Source organism: Bombus affinis, chromosome 18 (genome assembly GCF_024516045.1).
Source record: "Bombus affinis isolate iyBomAffi1 chromosome 18, iyBomAffi1.2, whole genome shotgun sequence".
NCBI lineage: Eukaryota > Metazoa > Arthropoda > Insecta > Hymenoptera > Apidae > Bombus > Bombus affinis.
In genome coordinates, this window is record NC_066361.1 from 1,507,583 (window position 1) to 1,527,847 (window position 20,265).

Consider the following 20,265-nt stretch of genomic DNA (forward strand, 5'->3'; position numbering starts at 1 on the left):
CGGTCACGAGGAAAATGCGTCAGCGAGAGGCGTAAATTCTCGCTACGATTCGTATAATCGACGCCGCGAATTCGTCGTTCCGCCGTTTCGGTTAAGATAACAGAGGTAGTTTAATGAATTTAACACTGTATTAACAGGTTGATATAACTTGTATATTTAGTAAGAATTTAATAACAATGAAGTGTCACAAATTATTTGGTGATAAATAATGTTAATACGTTACAGAAGTTGATTCGACTTTGTGATATCTCTCGATATGTTCGTTAGACTTAGCGACTTTATTCATTTTACCTCACGGCGTATACTGTTCGAATCTTCAAAAGAGACTGATTGCCCTTCGATCATTTCTTTGTTTTCTCGAGGAGACGACCCCCACTACGCTCGGGCCACACCACCTTTCGCGCCTGTGATCACGTATACCACCTTCTTTGTGTGGATGAAATAACGGTCCGAAATCGACGTTTCTCGAACTCGTGACAACTATGCGCTTGTCACGTAAAATAAAAAGCAGGGGGCTCGAACGAAAAGAAAAAATTAAGGTAACAAAAAAAAAAAAAAAAACAAGAGAATTTATTTCTTGTATTCTGAATTTACACTGACTGCGATTTTGTTCTGAGCTCCAGCCGTGACTTTCCAAGACTGAAGCTCTTACAATTTGACTTTCGGTAACATCTGTTTCTTCTTTGTTTGTCATCCCTCAATATCCCCACTACCCTGTAGGCGTACGTGACCGTTCTCACACTTCTAGGACATTCGGTGGAAGGACCGTTAGGATACAGATGACTCATTAGGCACTTCGGCGATATACATTGTCGCCAAGGCCGCCACATCTCTATCTCCATCATCGGTCCATCGGATTTGAAGTATGCCGGTCGTGACACGCTCGTCGATACATTGTATGTTTCCGTAGAGCAGGTAAGGCGATCTGCCTGCAACACTGTACGACAGCGAGCGACGGTTAAAAATGCGACCTATACTAAGCCTCGTGGCGTAACACATGTAATATAGAAATGATGTTACATTGTAACCATCATTAAAAAATGTATGTGTTCTTAATGTATCAATGAACGTAAGACTACACTTTTTATATTTTAGAATGATCGTAGGTATATATTCTTTTTATTATACTAATCAAATTTTACCATTTTTTTATTTATATGTATCTTCTTAAGAATTAATAAATAAAGCAATTAATAAATAATTGTACTGGTAGGGCTTTTTAATGAGAAGTAAATTTTATTAGATTTGACTTATTATTATTATTGTGTGATAATTCGCGAGATACGCGTGATATAATTTGCACGATTAAAGGCATTGGTGCATTTCGTCTCTTCGTGGCACGAGGGGGGTCTCATAAATGGGTCGAACGTGGACGTTCAATCTTGTAAGGGAGCAAACGGTGGCACCGTGTCACGTAAAATAAAAAACAGGGGCTCGAACGAAAAGAAAAAAATTAAGGTAACGAAAAAACAAGAGAATTTATTTCTTGTATTCTGAATTTACACTGACTGCGATTTTGTTCTGAGCTCCAGCCGTGACTTTCCAAGACTGAAGCTCTTACAATTTGACTTTCGGTAGCATCTGTTTCTTCTTTGTTTGTCATCCCTCAATATCCCCACTACCCTGTAGGCGTACGTGACCGTTGTCACGCTTCTAGAACATTCGGTGGAAGGACCGTTAGGATACAGATGACTCATTAGGCACTTCGGCGATATACATTGTCGCCAAGGCCGCCACATCTCTATCTCCATCATCGGTCCATCGGATTTGAAGTATGCCGGTCGTGACATACCCCCCAGTTTAGATTGATCTTGGTCCTCTAAGATCGTAGTAGAATTGGTTGGATTTGTTTATAAATCGTAATTCCTATCCTGTGAATTTAAGACAACTAACCAAGGGTATTGTTACTAGTGCTAGGGTCAGCATTATCCTGGAAAAAGTACGTTTTCAATCGGTTACCATGTATCTTTTTCTTAATATTATCGATAGATATAATGTAGTAAGGAGTTTTCACATCATTGATTCTATAGGGTCCTAACCATTCAATGTCCAACTTATCTCTTTTATGGTCATTGTGAATTAAAACAAAGTCTCCTTTCCTAAACACGGTCTGAGTTTTAACAATCTTTCTTTCTTGGTCTCGCTTGTAGCGTTGCTTATTTTGAATAAGTGTTTTGTGAGCTGTTTCCCAATATTTATTTAACTGTTTTTGCCAAAATGAGTACATATCGTCATAGGTAAATGTGGGGAATATGGATATTGCGGAAGGTAAGTTCGCTTTTCGCCCAAAAGTCAATTCGAAGGGGGAGAATCCTGTTCTTCCATGTTTTGCAGTGTTGTATCCTAAACAAATGAAATTAAGTACTTCGTCCCATTCTTTGTCATTGTCGTGTAACGCAGTACGAATTAAATCTTTAACCGAGGCATGTGTTCTTTCGAGGGATCCGTTACTCTATGGGTGAAATGAAATTGTTTTGATGTGTTTGATTTTAAAGGCCTCTTCAAATTTCGTCATTAAATCGCTAACAAAATTTTGTCCTTGGTCTGTCAGAATCGTCTTTGGTGCCGAAAATATGTAAATATAGTGCTCAATGAGCGCGTTAATTATAGATTCAGATCGTTGCGTTTTAAGGGGAACAAGGATCAGATATTTCGTAAGTTCGTCGTGAATTGAAAGTATATATTGATTTCCGCGTTTGGTTTTCGTCATCGGTCCTATGATGTCCATAGCGATTTTGTCGTTAGGGTGAAGTGGTGTGTCTGAGATCTGTGGGGACTCTTTGGGTCTGATACGTGTTAGTTTCTCCTTTTGACATGTGTCGCATGTCTTCACGAAGTTTTCTACTCTTTCAAAAAGGCCGGGGATTTTGAACTTATGCTTAATCCGTTGATACGTTTTCTGTTTCCCTAAATGTACTACGGTGTCGTTATGGTTTTCCTTTATTGCTTGTAGTATTTCGCTTTCGTCTAGTTTTAAGATGGGGTTGGGCGCATAAGTAATTTCCTTGTATGTGTCGTTAAAATATATTAGCATGAGTTTAATCTGTGTTTTCTCTAATTCAGTGAAATCGTTATTTCCTATGCCGATTTTTGTTGTATTTTTAAGAATTTTGTAAAGTTTTCTAATCCAAAGTGTCTCGTCGTATTCTCCTAAATCGTTTCGAGTTAATTGGTAAAATGTTTGATCATTCGGTTTAATTTCTAAGAGTTTCGGGTTCTCGTTGTTGTTCTTCCATTCGTTGAGTGAATTAGTGTGGTCAATTAATAGGTCGAGATTAACTATTTCATTGCGAGTTACCGCGTGAACCCTAGATAAGGCGTCTGCAGCTGTATTATCCTTACCCTTTGTGTATTCGATTTCATAGTTGTATTCTTCGAGTCTAAGTCTCCAACGAATTAGTCGACTAGAGGGGTTTTTGCAATTGTGTAGCCATTTAAGGGCTTGGTGGTCGGTTTGAATAATGAAGCGTCGTCCTAACAAGTATTGCCTAAGTCTTTTCACGGCCCATACGATGGCCAAGAGTTCCTTTTCTGCCGTGGTATAGTTTCGTTCGGATGGGTTTAGTGTCCTTGAAATGTAACAGCAAGGATGACCGTTTTGTGACAGAATTGCTCCTAGACCTTCGTTACTTGCGTCGGTGGTTAGGGTAAAGGTTTTGTTAAAGTCTGGATAAGCTAGTATTGGGGAATTACAGAGTTTGTCCTTTAAAGTATCAAAGCTAGTCTGGTGTTTGTCAGTCCAATGGAATGGTGTGTCCTTTTTTGTTAAGTCTGTAAGGCTTTTCGCGATTTTAGAAAAATTCCGAATAAATTTGCGGTAATAACCTGCTAAACCTAAGAATGATTTAACGTCTATGGCATTGCGGGGTAATCGAAAGTTTTTTACAGCGTCTAATTTCTTGGAGTTTGGTTTAACTCCTTCGGCTGAAACTACGTGGCCTAAGTATTCTAGTTCCGGTTTTACGAATTCGCACTTATCCGGTTGCAATTTAAGTCCTGATTCTCTGAGTCTCTGAAATACTATCGCGAGGTTTTCATTATGTTCTTGAATCGTTTTTCCGAATATCACTATGTCGTCCAAATAAACAAGGCAATATTTTCCTACAAATCCAGTTAAGGCTCTGTCCATTGATCTTTGAAAAGTAGCGGGTGCGTTTTTAAGACCGAATGGCACTCGATTGAACTGAAAGTGGCCTTGCGGTGTCGAAAAAGCGGTATATTTTTTGGATTTCTCGTTCATTGGAATTTGATGAAATCCTGAGGATAAATCAAGCGCCGAAAAGAATTTCGCGTTTCCTAGTTGTGTCAAAATGTCGTCTATGCCAGGTAAAGGATAAGCGTCTTGTTCCGTGAGTTCATTTAGTTTCCTAAAATCAATGACTATCCTCCATTTCTGTTTTCCTGAGGCGTCTAATTTTTTCGGAACTACCCATACCGGAGAGTTATAAGGGGAATCTGATTCTTCTATAATATTTTTCTTTAACATGTCTCCTATTTGTCGCGAAATTTCGTCTCGATGACATTCCGGTGGTCTATACGATCGTGTGTTAATGATTTTATCTTTGGTTAATGAAATTGTGTGCTGGGTTAAATTAGTACAGGGCAAAAGGTCGGTTTCTAAATTAAAGATGTCAACGTAGTGGAGAATAATCTTTTCTATGGATTCGCGGATTGGCTTTTCAATGTGATCTGTTCTCACTAGGCTTTTTAGTTTTGATACGTTGGAAACATCATGGGAATTTTGAATATTATTAGAAATTTCAATGTTTTGCTCACCAGTGTTGATAAAACATACTTTAGTTGGTTTGCCTTCCAGATAGATTGTTTGAACTCTGTTTTCTCCAGGAGTTAATTGTATTGGTTTCTGAAATAAAATGGTTTTGTCATTTAGTCGGATTCTGTCATTGGATATTGAATAGTTATACTTCTCTAAACATGGTAGTCCAATGATTCCGTCTTCGATGATTGGGAAGTTGTCCGGTACTATGTGAAAGATGTGGTCTTGTCCAAAAATTCGTTTCGTTACGTATTCGTTCGTTTCGTATTTGTCTCGTCCCATAGAAAATTTTTGTCTAGGCCCTATTTGCATCGCGTTGACAGTTTTGTTACGTTTCACTAGGTTTATCCCTGCTCCCGTGTCGACCAGAAATACTCGCTCTGTGGTTCGGGTTGACAAAGGTATTGTGAGTAATCTTCCTGTGGTGATGTTGACTGGTATGTTTCGCGCGGTTCGTCTATACTCTGGTTCGATGTTACTTCTCGTGTTTCGTCCCTTTCCTGGACTGCTTGAATTCTTGCGGGTGGTCGGTCGTGCTGGCTCGGTTGTAGAAAATTTTGGCATTTGCTGGCCATGTGTCCCTGCTTTCCGCATTTGAAACACTTCATTTGCGCGCGTTTGGCGGGTGGCCTATTCTCTACTCGGTCAAATGTGGTAGGTTTCTGAGCTACTGGTGCGTTAGGCGATCTAGATCGTGTATTAGATCGTCTTACATGCATTGATTGATTGTTGAGGCGACTACTAGCGGAAGGCAAGCGATTACTTGACCAATTGGCTTACCGTTCTTCTCGTGAGTAGCGTTCTAAGTCGGCTGCTTTCTTTTCAGCTTCTTCAAGATTCACGGGTTCAATGATTAATAATGTTCGGCCTATGTCGCGCCTGGGTCCCTTTAGGTACACACGGACAATCTTCTTTGTAGTTTCTTCGATCATTAGCTTGCGTAGAAGTGGTTGTGGGTACTCGTTGGTTACTGCGTACAGTAAACGGTTGAGTATTCTTCTGAACCGAATATTAAAACTCTGCACTGATTCTTCCCGTCCCTGTTTCAACTCTTTTAATTGTTCCCGATATTCTTCCGAAGTCACTTGAGCTGCCACATTGTTCCTCAGTGCGTTGTACAGATCACTGTAGCACTCAATGGGGATGTTGCGGATACCTTTATTGCTTTTAGCAATAAATCTTGCTCCATGCAACAGTCTTTCATACTTCTCACTTCTTTGATGAATTCTTCGACACCTACGTCATCGTCTCCGTTGAGCATTGGAATACAACGTATTGCATCCTTAACTCGTAGAGTGGAAAGAGCGGGTGGAAAGTAGCCTCTTTCTTCAACCTCGGGTTGTTCGGTGTCGATGTGCGCAGGTGGGATGCCTGGAATCGTTAACCCGGTCGGTTCGCGTGCCCTAACCGTACTCCCGGTGCGATTAATCGCCGTCGATTCACTTTCGTTGCCTTCGGTAATGATGGAACCAGAATCATCGGCCGCAAGGGATCCGAACCCAGTCCGTAGCTCTGCGACGGTTCTCCTAAGACTTCCGAATTCTGCTACCCAGCATCTATTTGTTTCGTCACTTTGCATAGACAAGCGTAACATATCCTCTTGTAAACGGGCAATACTCTCTTGCTGTTTTTGAATGTTATCCAATATTGTTCGCAACGTTGGATCCGTTGAGGTAGAAGTTTGAGATTCGTTTGTCTTAGACATATTCCTGCTTTCGGGCGAAGATGAGTCTTGGCTACTGAAGCTAGATTTTCTTTCACGGTAACGTACGAAGGAATCCAGTTTACCTTCCTTTGTCACTTCACTCGGTTCGTGATAGTTACTTCGTTGTTGCGGATGACCGTAGTCCCAAATAATTCTATCTTCCGTAGATGATGAATGTCTTTTGGTTTCCGAACAAACACTTTTCACTATCCTGGCAGGATCGCCAAAAATGTCACGTAAAATAAAAAACAGGGGGCTCGAACGAAAAGAAAAAATTAAGGTAACAAAAAAAAACAAGAGAATTTATTTCTTGTATTCTGAATTTACACTGACTGCGATTTTGTTCTGAGCTCCAGCCGTGACTTTCCAAGACTGAAGCTCTTACAATTTGACTTTCGGTAGCATCTGTTTCTTCTTTGTTTGTCATCCCTCAATATCCCCACTACCCTGTAGGCGTACGTGACCGTTGTCACGCTTCTAGAACATTCGGTGGAAGGACCGTTGATATATCGATGACTCATTAGGCACTTCGGCGATATACATTGTCGCCAAGGCCGCCACATATTTATCTCCATCATCGACCTATCGGATTTGAAGGGTGCCGATCGTGATATCGCCGTTGTCACGTAAAAAAAGAACTCTCGTGATGATACAAAAAAATTTATTATTTCAAGAGTCCAAGACCCTCCAACACCATTTACAATAATCAAGTATCGGCTCACAATTCAGACTGACTTGGTCGTCAATATTCGGAGTTTATATATTAACCGAGGACAACGGAAATGATGGTGAGGATATTTTTTGAAGTTCTTTACCAGGATGGCGATGTGTCGACTGTTTGGAGGATGTTTAGAGGTGGTCGCCTAAGGTGACGTCAGAGTAGAAGATTTTGGGGTTACACCGTCGCTGCTTGACATATATCTCTTGCTGGACGACTGATCGATGAAAATTAAAACGAAACGCTGATTTACCGTATCGTTATTGTTGTGTCAGGCATTTTCTTTTTGTCGTTTCGACGAATTATTCTCATTTCGAACTTTCCTAGTCTTACTCTTACGTCGATTCTTATATTTTAAGATTTAGTCTTGTGTGTACGCTGGGGAACGCTTTTATTTATTGATTTAACGAAGAATATCGTTGTAGGTGTTATACATGCGAGTAAAAGTAACGAAGTACGAGTAGTTTTACTGTAACGTTATTATGTACTTCCTGATAATTTCTCGTTATTTATACCATGAGAAAGTATCAACGAGGAACTCTTATCTCGAACGTGAATCTATTTGTCGAAAATGCATGCGTGTAATACCTGACTGTCCTTCATATAGCGTAAATATACCTGCAGATACGTAAACCTTTTATGATTTTTGTATCAACGGCAGACATGCTATAATACTCGCGAGTGAAATATAATTCTACAAAAGAAAATGGAGAAAAAAAGTTTCTTTGGCAATACATTCTTCCCTTTTTCATTACAAGTTTCCACTTTGTCGCGCTCCTGTTACATTCTAATCTTGCTAGATTCACGCTCGTAAAATTTCACTTTGTTGCACTATATCGCATCATCGCCATCTGCCGAACACCTGTGAGAAACGCGGTTTACTTTGTCTCAAAGCGAGCAAACGTCTAATTTCACAAACAGAATTTTCATCAACAGCGAGAAGGGCATATAGGATATAAAGGAGGTTGTAAGGGCGTCGTTGGGCTTACGGTGGTCACGATGCCGGAAGTGACGCCGAGCAGACACGTCAAGGGGGAATCAGGATCGTTATTGGGAAAATCATCACGAGGATTTGTCCCTCGCGCCATCAAAATTCTATCTTCGGAGATATTTTTCGCGTTTACGTGGCTGTCACGGGAGAATTCGACTATTTACGCGATAAGACAGGCAGGGTCCAAGCGCCTTATCATGAGTGACCACCGAGGTAGTGTCCGGTTTTTCTGTCCGTTCCCATGGATATATGACAAGTGCAACCAAGGTCTTTTCTCACTCCCGCGAATAAAAGAATGTAAATACTATCCCCAAAATCGTTCAAGTCAGTCAAGTTAATCATTTTAATCATTTTAATTATTTGTTCAATATCTGTTACGTGACATTTTGGCGATCCTGCCAGGATTCATTCGCTTCAGTGTAAACGAAATCACGATTTCGGCGTACGCGCATCATTGAAGATGGAAGAATCTGCGGATCACTGCCAATCTTTGCTACTACGAAGCCCTGCAGCAACTTTCAACGTTCCAGTACGGTGAAACTAGACGAGAGGACTACGGTCAGCGCAGAGCAAGCCTACGAATAAGATTCGGAATCTAAAATCAAGCAGAGAGGAAACACACCAGAGACTCCTCAACGACCATACCAACTACGGTAAGCTGAAAAGCTGGATTCATTTGTACATTACCGTGCGAGAAAACCAAGTTTCTCAAGCGTTTCAAGCTCAAATAGCAACAATAGTTTAGACTCGATAAGCTCGATTAGAAACATGTGCACATCACGAAAAGACAAAATCGAAACTATCAATACCGCTTCTACAACCGGAGCTATAGATAATTCGACTCGACGCGATGCAAAAACAAAACGAGAACTTCAATTAGCAAATCGAACTTCTTACGCGACGTATAGAAGAGACATAACGGATAGCCGACGAATCTATTCCCGCTAGAGACACGACTCCCCCGTCATCCGCCCCGCTTCGACCAGAGGCAGACAACCATCACTCTTATGAAGATCGTTTACCGCACTTCGCTTGTCCGAGCTTACGAGCCAAAGACGCGATAGCATGTATCCTACAGTTAAACGGCGAAAACGATATCGGAGTAGAAGAGTTCATGCGCGAAGTACACGAAATGCGAGCCATGTCTGGCGATCAACCGTTCTTAATTAAGGGGGTATTCTAGTCTACAAATTTTGAAAAATCGAAAATTATTTTTTCATATTTCCAAAGTATAGACATTCAAGAATATGCCCTTAAAAGGATTTTTCAAAATTTCAATTATTTTATGAGTTACAGTCATTTTTGTGACACCACATCTGCTCCGGTCCGACTGGAACAAATGAACAGTAGACGGTAGACTCTGCCCGAGTACCTACGTATGAATACCCTCATAAAATCTTTATTGTACTTTATCCCTTTTTCATGTATTTTTAATTCAATAATTCAATTGAAACAATGCTTGGGTTCTGAAATCCAAAATAATAACGAAACCTTAAACTCCTTAATATGGACTTTTACTCCGAAGCACATCTACGCACGAACACAGACAATTCAAATCTCCACATTCCTCGCAGTATGTATTTTTAATGAAGGTTTTACACCCATATTAAAAATCTTAAGTGTCATGGGAATCACGATTGGCCCAGAAGCTCATGCGTTCGCAGTTCTCAGGCGAGACAAAGTTCGCATCGAGCGCTCTGAACTCCGAGCTTCAGAGGCACCACAGGAAGCCAGAACTGCTCGTCTCCATGAAAGAACTTCGGAGAATGAGCAGTTTGAAGTAGAGGAAGGTTTCTTGTATAGACCAGGAAGCGCCGATTAAAAATATGTAAATACGCTGTACCATTCTATGAGTAAAATTGACGGAAACTTGTCTCAAAGCTTTAAACGCGTTTTTCTCGAAACTACTTTTATCAAGTTGGCGTGCACGATATCTCAAGTTCTAAAGAACCGATTTATTTGAAATTTGATGTGAATGTTCTTCATACATTCCTCTATCGCCTCCATCACGCTCAGATTCAAAATTCTTAATTTTAATATTTTTAAATAATTTGGAATTGCCAAAAAACATGCCAAAAAGGAAACGTTTTTCAAATGGCCGCCATTTTGTGAAAAAACACTTTTTTGACTTTTTCGGGGTTCAGGCTATAGCAGTGTCTATACTAATTAAGAATCCATGCGGCTTTTTTGCTTCAAATCACTAGAAGGGTTGAAATCATGCACGCCAGGACACCCTTTTTTTGGACCCCCCACTTCGCCACTTTGTGAATTTTAAGTTTTTTTCGATTAATTTTTTATGTAATCTTAGCATATCAATAAACAAATGATAAAAAAATGTATAGTAAAAATATTTTTTATTTCGTTAGTACAGAGCTTCAAAATCCACCCGAAATTCATGCCTCTAGACTAGAATACCTCCTTAATCGTGGTATATGGTAGATAGTTCATATCACCGCATAATACGAATACACAGGAAGTTAGTAATAACTAAATCAAGGTTCGAGTCACTCGAAATAAATTTAGCTTAAAATAAAGAAGGTAAAATTGAAAACAAAGGAAGTAAATTAACAAATAAAAAACAGGATATGCCGAATTATAATAAGTGACTAATCGGTCATAATTGGTTTATCTAGTAGTAAAAACAACAACGGAAATATTTATGATTGACCAACAATGGCATATAGACATCCAATGTCAAGCCGGAAAATATATAATACAAATTTAACACATATGGTTTTTGGTAAAATTCAATTTAATAAAAATATTAAAAAAATATTAGTAGTTCCCGACAAAGTGGCGGTTTGTCAAGTATGGTTCTCGAGACGGCATGTGTTGTACAGGTCGGTATGTCTCCAGGTGCGGTGCTCGAGGTCCACTCGCAACCTCGAGTAGAGGTCGTCACATTACGAACCACTTGTTTGTTGACAGAAATAGAGGCTGCTCTAAGTAAGTTCCACCGTTGTTGAGCTGTTACTTTGGAGATGTTTCTTGGGGATTTCCGAAATTTTCTCGCGGTTTAAATATATTTTAAATAATGCCTTACAGTGGCAGCTATCTACTTGCCAAGTCGCATTTTAGGAAAAAACTTGGAAGCACGGGAAATTACTTTGAACTCTGAGTCAGTTGACCTGATATAGTCGGTTTCCCGAAAGTTCTATTATGATATATCACTTATAAGGAGGGCAAGCGCTGTTTTCACTTAAACTTTTTTCGTTGATTGGAAACATTGTCAAGGGACAAGACATAGTTTAATAATGGATATACAGATGTAGCTTCCTATTGGCTATACGTGTCGGTAGGATATGTTTGGAAATCTTGAATGCTGCGAGAGATGCTCTGTACTTGCCGCCGAGCTACTGGACTCGTCTAGGGGATCGTCGCCCTATTATTTAGTGAAATGAGAGGACCCGGTTCACTTTTGAGCTATGTTACTGCGGTATAATCATGAAGATTTCCCCTATAAGCGTAGAGCTTCAAATCTGGTTGATCTTCAACGCACTGATTTCAGGACTTAGCTTTATATTGTAGTATTTAGTCGTTTCTCCGAGGACAGGGTTAGGGTTGTGGCTCGTATGTAGCTATCAGATATATCGCGATGAAGTAAGGGAATACAGGGTCTAGGAGAATTATCCAGTTCGATGGAATTTCACAGCAAGTAATTTTTGAGTCACTTGTTTCACGAACGAATCGTATTTATTTGTATCGCTCTTCGTTAATCTTCCAAATTCTCTTTTGCCATCGCCTTTTTAACATTAACAATAAGCGTCGAGAGGAATCTTGATGTGAACAGGATGACCATAATTTTTACACGACACGTAACAAGGATGATTTGTGTTATTCTCGCTTTTTTCGGTATAGGAATCTGGGTCAATACGTTCATCTGGATCGTAATTTAACGTTGAATTTAAGGCTGCGGCAGTCTGTTGCAGTTAGAAGCAACATGGCCTAAACGTTGGCATGTCTTACATTGCATTTCGTTTCTCAAATCTACTAGGTGGTGAAAAGTCGAAGGCAAAATACTGAAAATCGGCCGAAGATCAGAAATTGAAGAAAGTTTCAGGCTGGCTTTTGACGCTAGTCTCACCAGGTCTGGTCAAATAACTGGTTTTAAAAGTTGAGAAATCAATTAATCGGAGAATGTAAGAATTCACATAAAGCTATATGAACAAACGAAATAACGATAAATGTAGAATTTTAAATTAGATCTTTAAACCAGTAATTTGGTTAGGCCTGGTAAGGTTAGTGTTCATTAAATAGTTTAGTAGTCGTTGCGCGACATTTTGAATATTCATTCGTATAGTAATTAGCAAAATAATTTTCCTTCGTTGATTCCTCCGCCATAATTAATTTTCATTCTTTACGTCCTTCACCATACATTTCTTAATTCTCCGTATTCAAGATATTTCTAAGAATAAATATCATTGGATTGATCAAAACTTGAGATACTACGTCGTCATAATAAAAATGTTATAGAGAAAATATCAATGGATTTCAAATTTTCAACCGTGAAAAAATTATTCTCTTACCACATTTTTCGCTTAGGAATAAATAACGTTTCTCTTTTATCATTTTTATATTAGTATTAAAAGAGAATGCACTCTTAAAAAACACTTAACCCTTCATCTGCATACTGCGTCACTACCGACCAGTAATTTTAAGTAATTTTTCATTTTCTCCATGCTGTTGTTTAAATCTTACTTTGTTTAACGAAATTAAGGTTATAAAGTGAGGTAAGTAAGGTAATAAGTTCGGCAAATGTGTCTGTGATGTTGTCAGTAGGGCTACGAATTATCGTACGATGCTTGCAAATATCGATGTAGAGAAAGATTCGTGCTGCGCAATTCGAAAGATTCCTGCTGCGTATTTCGAAGGGAAGTGCTTCGTAGAAGATGAATGTTTTTGTTGATGTATACATTTCTTTGTCTAGTAACGTGTAATCGTTAACTGCGTAGCTGCTTGCGCCATCGGCTCACGTGTTCCCCCTTCCACGCCCCTTTGGAAGTTGCTCGTGAAACGAAGGTACAAGGAGTCATTTAGTCGTCTCATTTCGTACCGATAACATGGATCGCGTTGCGTCAGGTTTGTAACCTATTCTAGCCTATTGGTGGCGTCGGTTCTTTATTACTTTCATTAGTATATCTTTCGCAATATTCATTACTATATTTTTTACTATCGTTTAACTTCGTAACTTATATTCTTTTTATAGACGTGCCGCGCAAGTAAACTCATGTACTTCAAAGCAAGATTTCGCATGAGTTTCTGTAGTATTATTTAAGTATATTTAGCTGTGAACTTTTGAATTCTTGCAAATATTTTCAACTATTTATAACACGCGACTATAGTGTGTTAGTGGAGTGTATATTTCATATTCTAGTAAGGAACATTCACAGTATAATTCTTGCAAATGATCGTATTGCATTCACGGTATTCGTAAACATTTGTTCGATATCGAGAAATATCTTATAATTTTAAACTAATATTTTTCATACGTAAAAGAAAAGTAGCAGTATTTTCTAAATCGATAGAGAAAAGAAGAAAAACATCGAAACAATATTTCGCTTCTTTTCTACTCCCTATCCTACCCCACCCCACCCATAAACAGCTTTATTATTAGGGAATATTTGTGACTGCGTGCAACGTGGTTTGTAGAGTCAGTGTTTGCTCCGCAAAAGTATTTTTCAATATTTTCAAATCACGGTCGTTTTGAATAAATCCAATTAAATAATCACACGCGAAAGTAATACAATTTTATGAAACAATTTTTTACACGACATTGGGGTTCTTGTTCGCCGATTATAATTTTAGCGGTCGCGGTAGTGTGGTCTTATTTTATATTCTTTCGAACATTCTTTTTCGGTACTAGAGTCAGTGCATCTCTCAAGAGGACAGAGCCTCTGCAGGAGCTCAAGAATGTAAGTAGTTTTACATATTGCATTTCGATTTGTTCTATTTATTGTATTTTGTTTGAATTATTGTTAATTATACAATAAAAATAATTGATATTTGATTATTAGTTAATTAGATTCTACATTCAGGTGAATTGATTCTATTATGGTTTGGTTGAGTTCTTTTACAAATGTGGATAATTGCCGTTCGTTTACAATATTTGTTTAAGCAGTGGCTATCGACAAAGGTGTATTGTTCTGAGTTGGTTAGTATTAAGTCAGTTTCTACTACAGGTGCGATAAATACAGCATTTTGTTTGAGTAACCTTTCAAAGTATGACGGTTCAAAGTGTTACAACAAAAAGGTGTCGAACGCTAATTTGGGAGGGTTTTTATACTGAGGTCTGGAGGGGTTATCGTCTGGTGTATATCAGAGGCGGCTATTCCGTTATTGTCTGGTGATTGTTTCGATAGATGTGTCATGCAGGATGTTTCGTCTATCCTATTACTGTTTCTGAGCGTGTGGCATTCTTGAGCGTGTGACACGCGCATGTATGTTTAACTCGCGCGATGGAGATAAAAATGTGGCGGCCTTGGCGACAATGTGTATCGCCGAAGTGCCTAATGAGTCATCTATACCGCAACGGTCCTTCCACCGAATATTCTAGAAGCGTGGCAATGATCATGTACGCCTACAGAGTAGTGGGGATATTGAGGGATGACAAACAAAGAAGAAACAGACTCCACCGAAAGTCGAATAGTAAGAGCTTCAGTCTTGGAAAGTCACGGCTGGAGCTTAATATCTTTGCACGATAGTAGAACACGACGAACACTTGAAACACTGGCACTAACACTAGATTTTTCCATTATTTCCTTCGTTGTTAACTGCGAGTTGCAATTTGCTACACGCAAAATTGCTCACCTATCACGATTGGATAACGATGACGACCGACAAGTACTTTTCTTTTTGTCATAATCTTCAACATTTTTTAAGAAATTGTGTATTACTTTACGACTTCTTCTTATTACTTTCGATATTTTTGCTACCAATAGCTGTTGCTGTTTTAGTTCCAAAATTTGCTTTCTTCAGACTCGTTTAATTTTTTCCGCATCCCATACTTACAAATTTATATAATATTGTTGCGACATACTAGCTAGAGGACAAATCGAGCCACGTGTGGTCTTGTCTCGGAGTATCAACAACGTTACGACGTAGTAAGTAAACTTCGGGCAAAAACAATGTCGCCGCTTCATGGAACCGTCTAACAAAGGCGAATGGAAATTTACCGGTACCCCGTCGTCCAGCATAAATAAACGAACGTGATCGTAAGGTGACCAGTTTTCATCAGTTTCAGTCACGCGCGATTTCTTCAGTGAGTTACACACAGTCTTAGTGAATTAGAACCGAGCGTCTTAGTGAACATTCTTTTAATGACCAGTATCGAACAATCTACCGTTTTCTCTGTATTTATAATTGCTTTAAAATATATTTGACGGCTTCAATATCGAGTAATCTCGTCATTAAACTACCACACGTTTTACAACATGTTCTCTTAATAAACATTGTGGGTTTTAATATTGTTTAAATGTTAGTGTTTTATTATTATTTATCGTCGTTCGTTATTAATGTTCTAATTCGTGATTATTAACCATTTATTAATTATTGGTATGTTTCAGGTGCGTGCCATGATGCATCGATGTCCTGACGTTTTATGTAAGTGAATAAAATTTTATTATTGTAATTATTCTTGCAAAATCAACGAAATTCGTCATGGATATTCATTTGTTATAATTAATTTAACTTCTCGTGTTACTTTCATTTTCTGTATTGATGCGCCCGTGAGCGCTTGAGATAAGTTATCTCCGTTTCGGGTGTCGCTACAAAACTGTTTGTTATTTGGATTCTTGAATTTATTATTTTAATTCAGACTCATGTCATTTGACTTGTATAATATACTTGAAATGGTGTTTGGTGTAAGGTGCCCAAGAAATACTCGGCGGTGTTCAACAATATAGTTTATTTAACAATCAATAATCCACGATTACCTTCTCGCTTCTCGACTATGCTTGTATCACATAATATTCGTGAGAAGAAAATAAAAAAATGATGAGATGAGGAGGATCTCCAACTCTTGTATTTTCTTTTACAATATTTATTGATCAAGTATAAGAATACAATAGATTTACAATATGTAACGTTAGCGTATAATTCCGAAGTATGACCGGGGGTCGACAAGATTTGTCAAGACTGCGGTTTCTGGGTAGATGCTCGGCTTTTATATCCTAAAAGTATAGGCGCTGAGGGGCAATGTTGGAAGTTGTGGGTGTCGTGTGCAAAATCTGATAATGACTATCTAGGTCATTTGAGGTATGGTGGCCGTCACATTCCCTCCTTAGAATTATTTTGGTTCTCCAAATTCTTAACGTTTCTTCATTATGGATTTGTGGAATCTCACCTTGGTAGGCCTCATCTGAATTTGTTCCAAGTGTTCTGTTTCATCTTCTTCGTTCAAGTGGCGGCTGGCTAAATTGTTTGCGGTATTTCTGTATATATGTTAAAGGTGTTGGATTCGTCGCAATATTTTGGATGTTATTCTTAGTTTTACAACATAGTAAATGAATATATGGTTTTGTAGGTAAACATTTCTTAAGTACATCGAATATTCCTAATTTATTGAGAGGGTAGATACCTGCAACATAACGGGCCATTTGTAGAAATGTGAGTCCCCATGACTTAAGAGACTGTATTCGTTAGCTGATTGATTTGGTCTGATATTTGGTCTAAGTTATTCTAATATTCTGGTATGTTACTAGGAATTCTAGGTGTTCTTTCGATTTTGTCTAACAAATAATCTATTCTTGTATCATTTTCGAAGGGAATCTTCTTGAGTTTATATTCAAATGTTATATTGACTTTGGATTGTCCTATCTTCCTTATACTATCGTTCAATATTATGAATATTACATTGTTCACCAGGTGACTGAATTATGGAAGGTCTTCCTATTTACAAATTTGTACTTCCAAAGTACATGTATTTTATTTTCTTCTTTTGGTATAGCTATATATTGGTTTTCAGCTGTTAATGGAATGAAAGTTATATGTTCGATTTTATAAACGGCAAACTTACCAATGTTTATTCTTTTTTTAAAGTTAATTATTCCTGACGCACAGTCGTGGATAGATTTCTTGTCATGTGTCGAGTGAGTTTGTTTGCACATTGTAATTCTGTAAAGATATAGAAGGGATTCGGAAATTCAAATAATTTTCTTTATTTAACACACAACAGTTATACATACATCTTATACTCTAAAGACATCTGAATCCTACTCGCACGCACGCTTGTTGTCAACCGACTCTTCTAGATGCTTCTAACGACTGACTATTGTCTTTTGTCCCAACTAAGGCCTGGACGCCCTCTGACGCTTACACACACATTCACATGTACAGTGTAAATGTATCATGTTTCCAACAATTATTCACTGTCAACGTGTCGCCAACAACATTCTCCAGAGTGGTACGCTGGATCGCCCATCTTGGACACCTCAGTAAGGCGTGCTCAGAACCATCTGTACACGTCATCGCAATACCAAAATTTGTCGACGGGTTCCTTGTTAATCCTAACCCTATACGTGTTGAAGATACCATGCCCAGTCAACAGCTGCACGGTATAGTGTTCTATATTTCTCTTCATCTTCGGGAAGGTGGCTGCGTCCTCAATCAACCTCCATGTCCAAATGTGCGCGTTGGACCTGATCCACTTACTTCTCCATTTGTCCACCGCTTCCTCTTCGTAAAGATGAAGCTGAATTAGGAGCACTTCTGGATCGCCGAGGTCTGGTCGAGCTAGTTTCATTTTAACCTCGTAGATTCCACCACCACCGCGTCCTCATATGAATGGGCATGGTCCTCGTCAACATGCACAACGCCGCGTGCGAAACCGTTCTGTAGGCCGTAGAGGTACTTATCAAGGCAATCCTTTGTGCCCTGCAGTGTTCGCCTGTTGTCTTGACTTTGCTAAGGTCCCATACCCGATAGTACAACTTGCTACAGCCGTCAGAGGGGCCGTTCAAATTCGGCAGGAGCCCTCCGATGATGCCTACAATCGCATCCGCTGTAGTACAAGCTGCTTCGATGTGATCACTGAATTTCCTTTCGGAGTCCAACACCACGCCTAGGTGGTGTTTAACCTAGGTATTTAACCCTTTCGCGTGTGTTAAGCATCTCTCCGGTCAAAGTTATGTTAAAATTTTTTGGAACTCTCATTCTCGTCAATAAAGTGATCTCAGTTTGATCCTTCGCTATCTGGAGACCCGAATTTTCACACCATTTTAGGATCGTCTTCATGTGAAGATTCAAGTTGACCTCCACACTTTCCTTCGTCTTCAGACCCACCAAGATAGCAAGATTGTCCGCAAATGCAAAAGCTCTCACATTCACTCGATTGTCAAATCTGGCCAACAGGTCATCGTAAACTAGGTTCTACAGAAGCGGGCCTACCACAGAGCCCCGTGGAACACCAGCAAACATTTGTTTCACGATAAGACCACTCGGGTTGTTGAGAACTACGAAACGGTCCTTGAGGTAGTTCGCGAGAACCCTCGTCAAATTGAGAGGGAGGGGAGAGACTCCTACGCTTCGCCTCTTTCAGGATTACTTCTCACCGCAAGGAATTGAACGCGATTTTAACATCGATGCACATCATGACGCAGACAATGCCCTTCTTTTCGCAAGAATCGGCGAGATGGCACCGATGGTACTCTTCCCCTTGTGGAACCCAAATTGATTTCGGTAGGACGGGTCCATTCCCAGTTCCTTCTTAATGGCCGACTTGAACGTGTCTTTCCAAACCTTGCTCATCGCCGGTAGGATACTTATTGGGGGCTCCGAAACTCCCTGCGTCATAATTTTTTTCTCCGTTATAAACTTATCCATGTTATTATAAATGAAGCATAGTTCATGGACATAGCCAGTTGTCATACATATCTACCAAAATCGTCACCCAAACGCAAGACAATCATAATCCCAATACAAGCCAGCATCGTCATAATAAATCAAAAAACCCTAATATGCAGCTATAAACTAAGTTAATTTACTGCATCATATATATAATGGATATTATACTTTAGTTATATTTATATATTAGTTATTTAGTTATATTTAGTTATATATTAGTTAGTTATACTTTATGGACTATAAATTAAATTATTAATTATCTTAAGCTATTAATTATAACTTAAACACTATGTATTATACTTTTTGTCTTATGTATTATATATTATTGTATATTATTTGTTATATTATTTTATTATTTATTTGTTCATTATTATTATTTGTGTGCACCAATAAATCATCGTCCTTACGATTTATACCATTTTAATAACTTAATTCTCTACAATACGCATTTACCAACATTCATAACTGAGTTCGACTCTATGTTCTGTATATTCACTGGTAGTTAGATTCACCATTGCAAGTCGCCACTTTTACATGTCTCTAGTTCATGGTTCTACCACTACGCCACCGAACCAGATGGCTCGCGTCAGACATCTTCTGCAGCCATCCTCGGGACGATGTCCATGTCCATCGTCCACCTTGCATTCGAGCGAAGTTCTCTCTACCACCCATCTTGGGCACTTGAACAGGACGTGCTCTGCGTCGTGCGGGTCCTCCACGCAGTCCCAACAACTGGTATGGCTCTCCATGCCGATCTTATGTCGATAATGGTTGAATATACCACAACCGGTACGGATCTGCATCACGTAATGATTCATCCTCCTCTTCCTCCTTATGAAAACTAAGGAATTCCTGATCAACCTTCTCATCCAATTGTCGGGATTATGGAATAACCATTCGATTTTCCACCTATCCTCGGCCTCATGCACTAGCCTCTTCCTCTCCTCCGCCAAGTCATGCATCTCGCCGCGCACCTCCTCTCCGTATCTTCTTTTCGCCACGTACTCCTCCCACTGGAGCTTCGCCTTAATATGTATGGGCATATTGCCTGTTACCACGCACAGTGCCCCGTGCGACACTCTCCTGTACGCCGTCGACGTCCGCACTAGCGCCGCCATCTGAGCACTGATCAAGATGATCTTATTTCTCACCATACCTGGGGCAGATGCCCATATCGGCGCAGCGTACAAGATATCCGACTCCCAAACTCCGTAGTATAACCTTCTTACAGAATC

The 20,265-nt window shown here is 39.3% G+C and overlaps 1 protein-coding gene across 3 annotated transcripts in view; it reads left to right on the forward strand.

Annotated features, from left to right (window-relative positions):
- The first annotated feature begins 13,174 nt into the window (after positions 1 to 13,174).
- Positions 13,175 to 20,265, forward strand: part of LOC126926638 (uncharacterized) — a 100,082-nt gene continuing 92,991 nt past the window's right edge. For 2 of the 3 annotated variants that reach the window (XM_050743075.1, XM_050743076.1), the window contains exons 1-2: positions 13,175 to 14,103; positions 15,754 to 15,790. In XM_050743075.1, the coding sequence (XP_050599032.1) occupies positions 13,942 to 14,103; positions 15,754 to 15,790 (199 nt within the window). In that variant the 5' untranslated portion in view covers positions 13,175 to 13,941. Of the gene's footprint in view, positions 14,104 to 15,753; positions 15,791 to 19,574; positions 19,966 to 20,265 lie in introns of those variants that run through there. The other variant, XM_050743074.1, reaches the window with a different exon arrangement.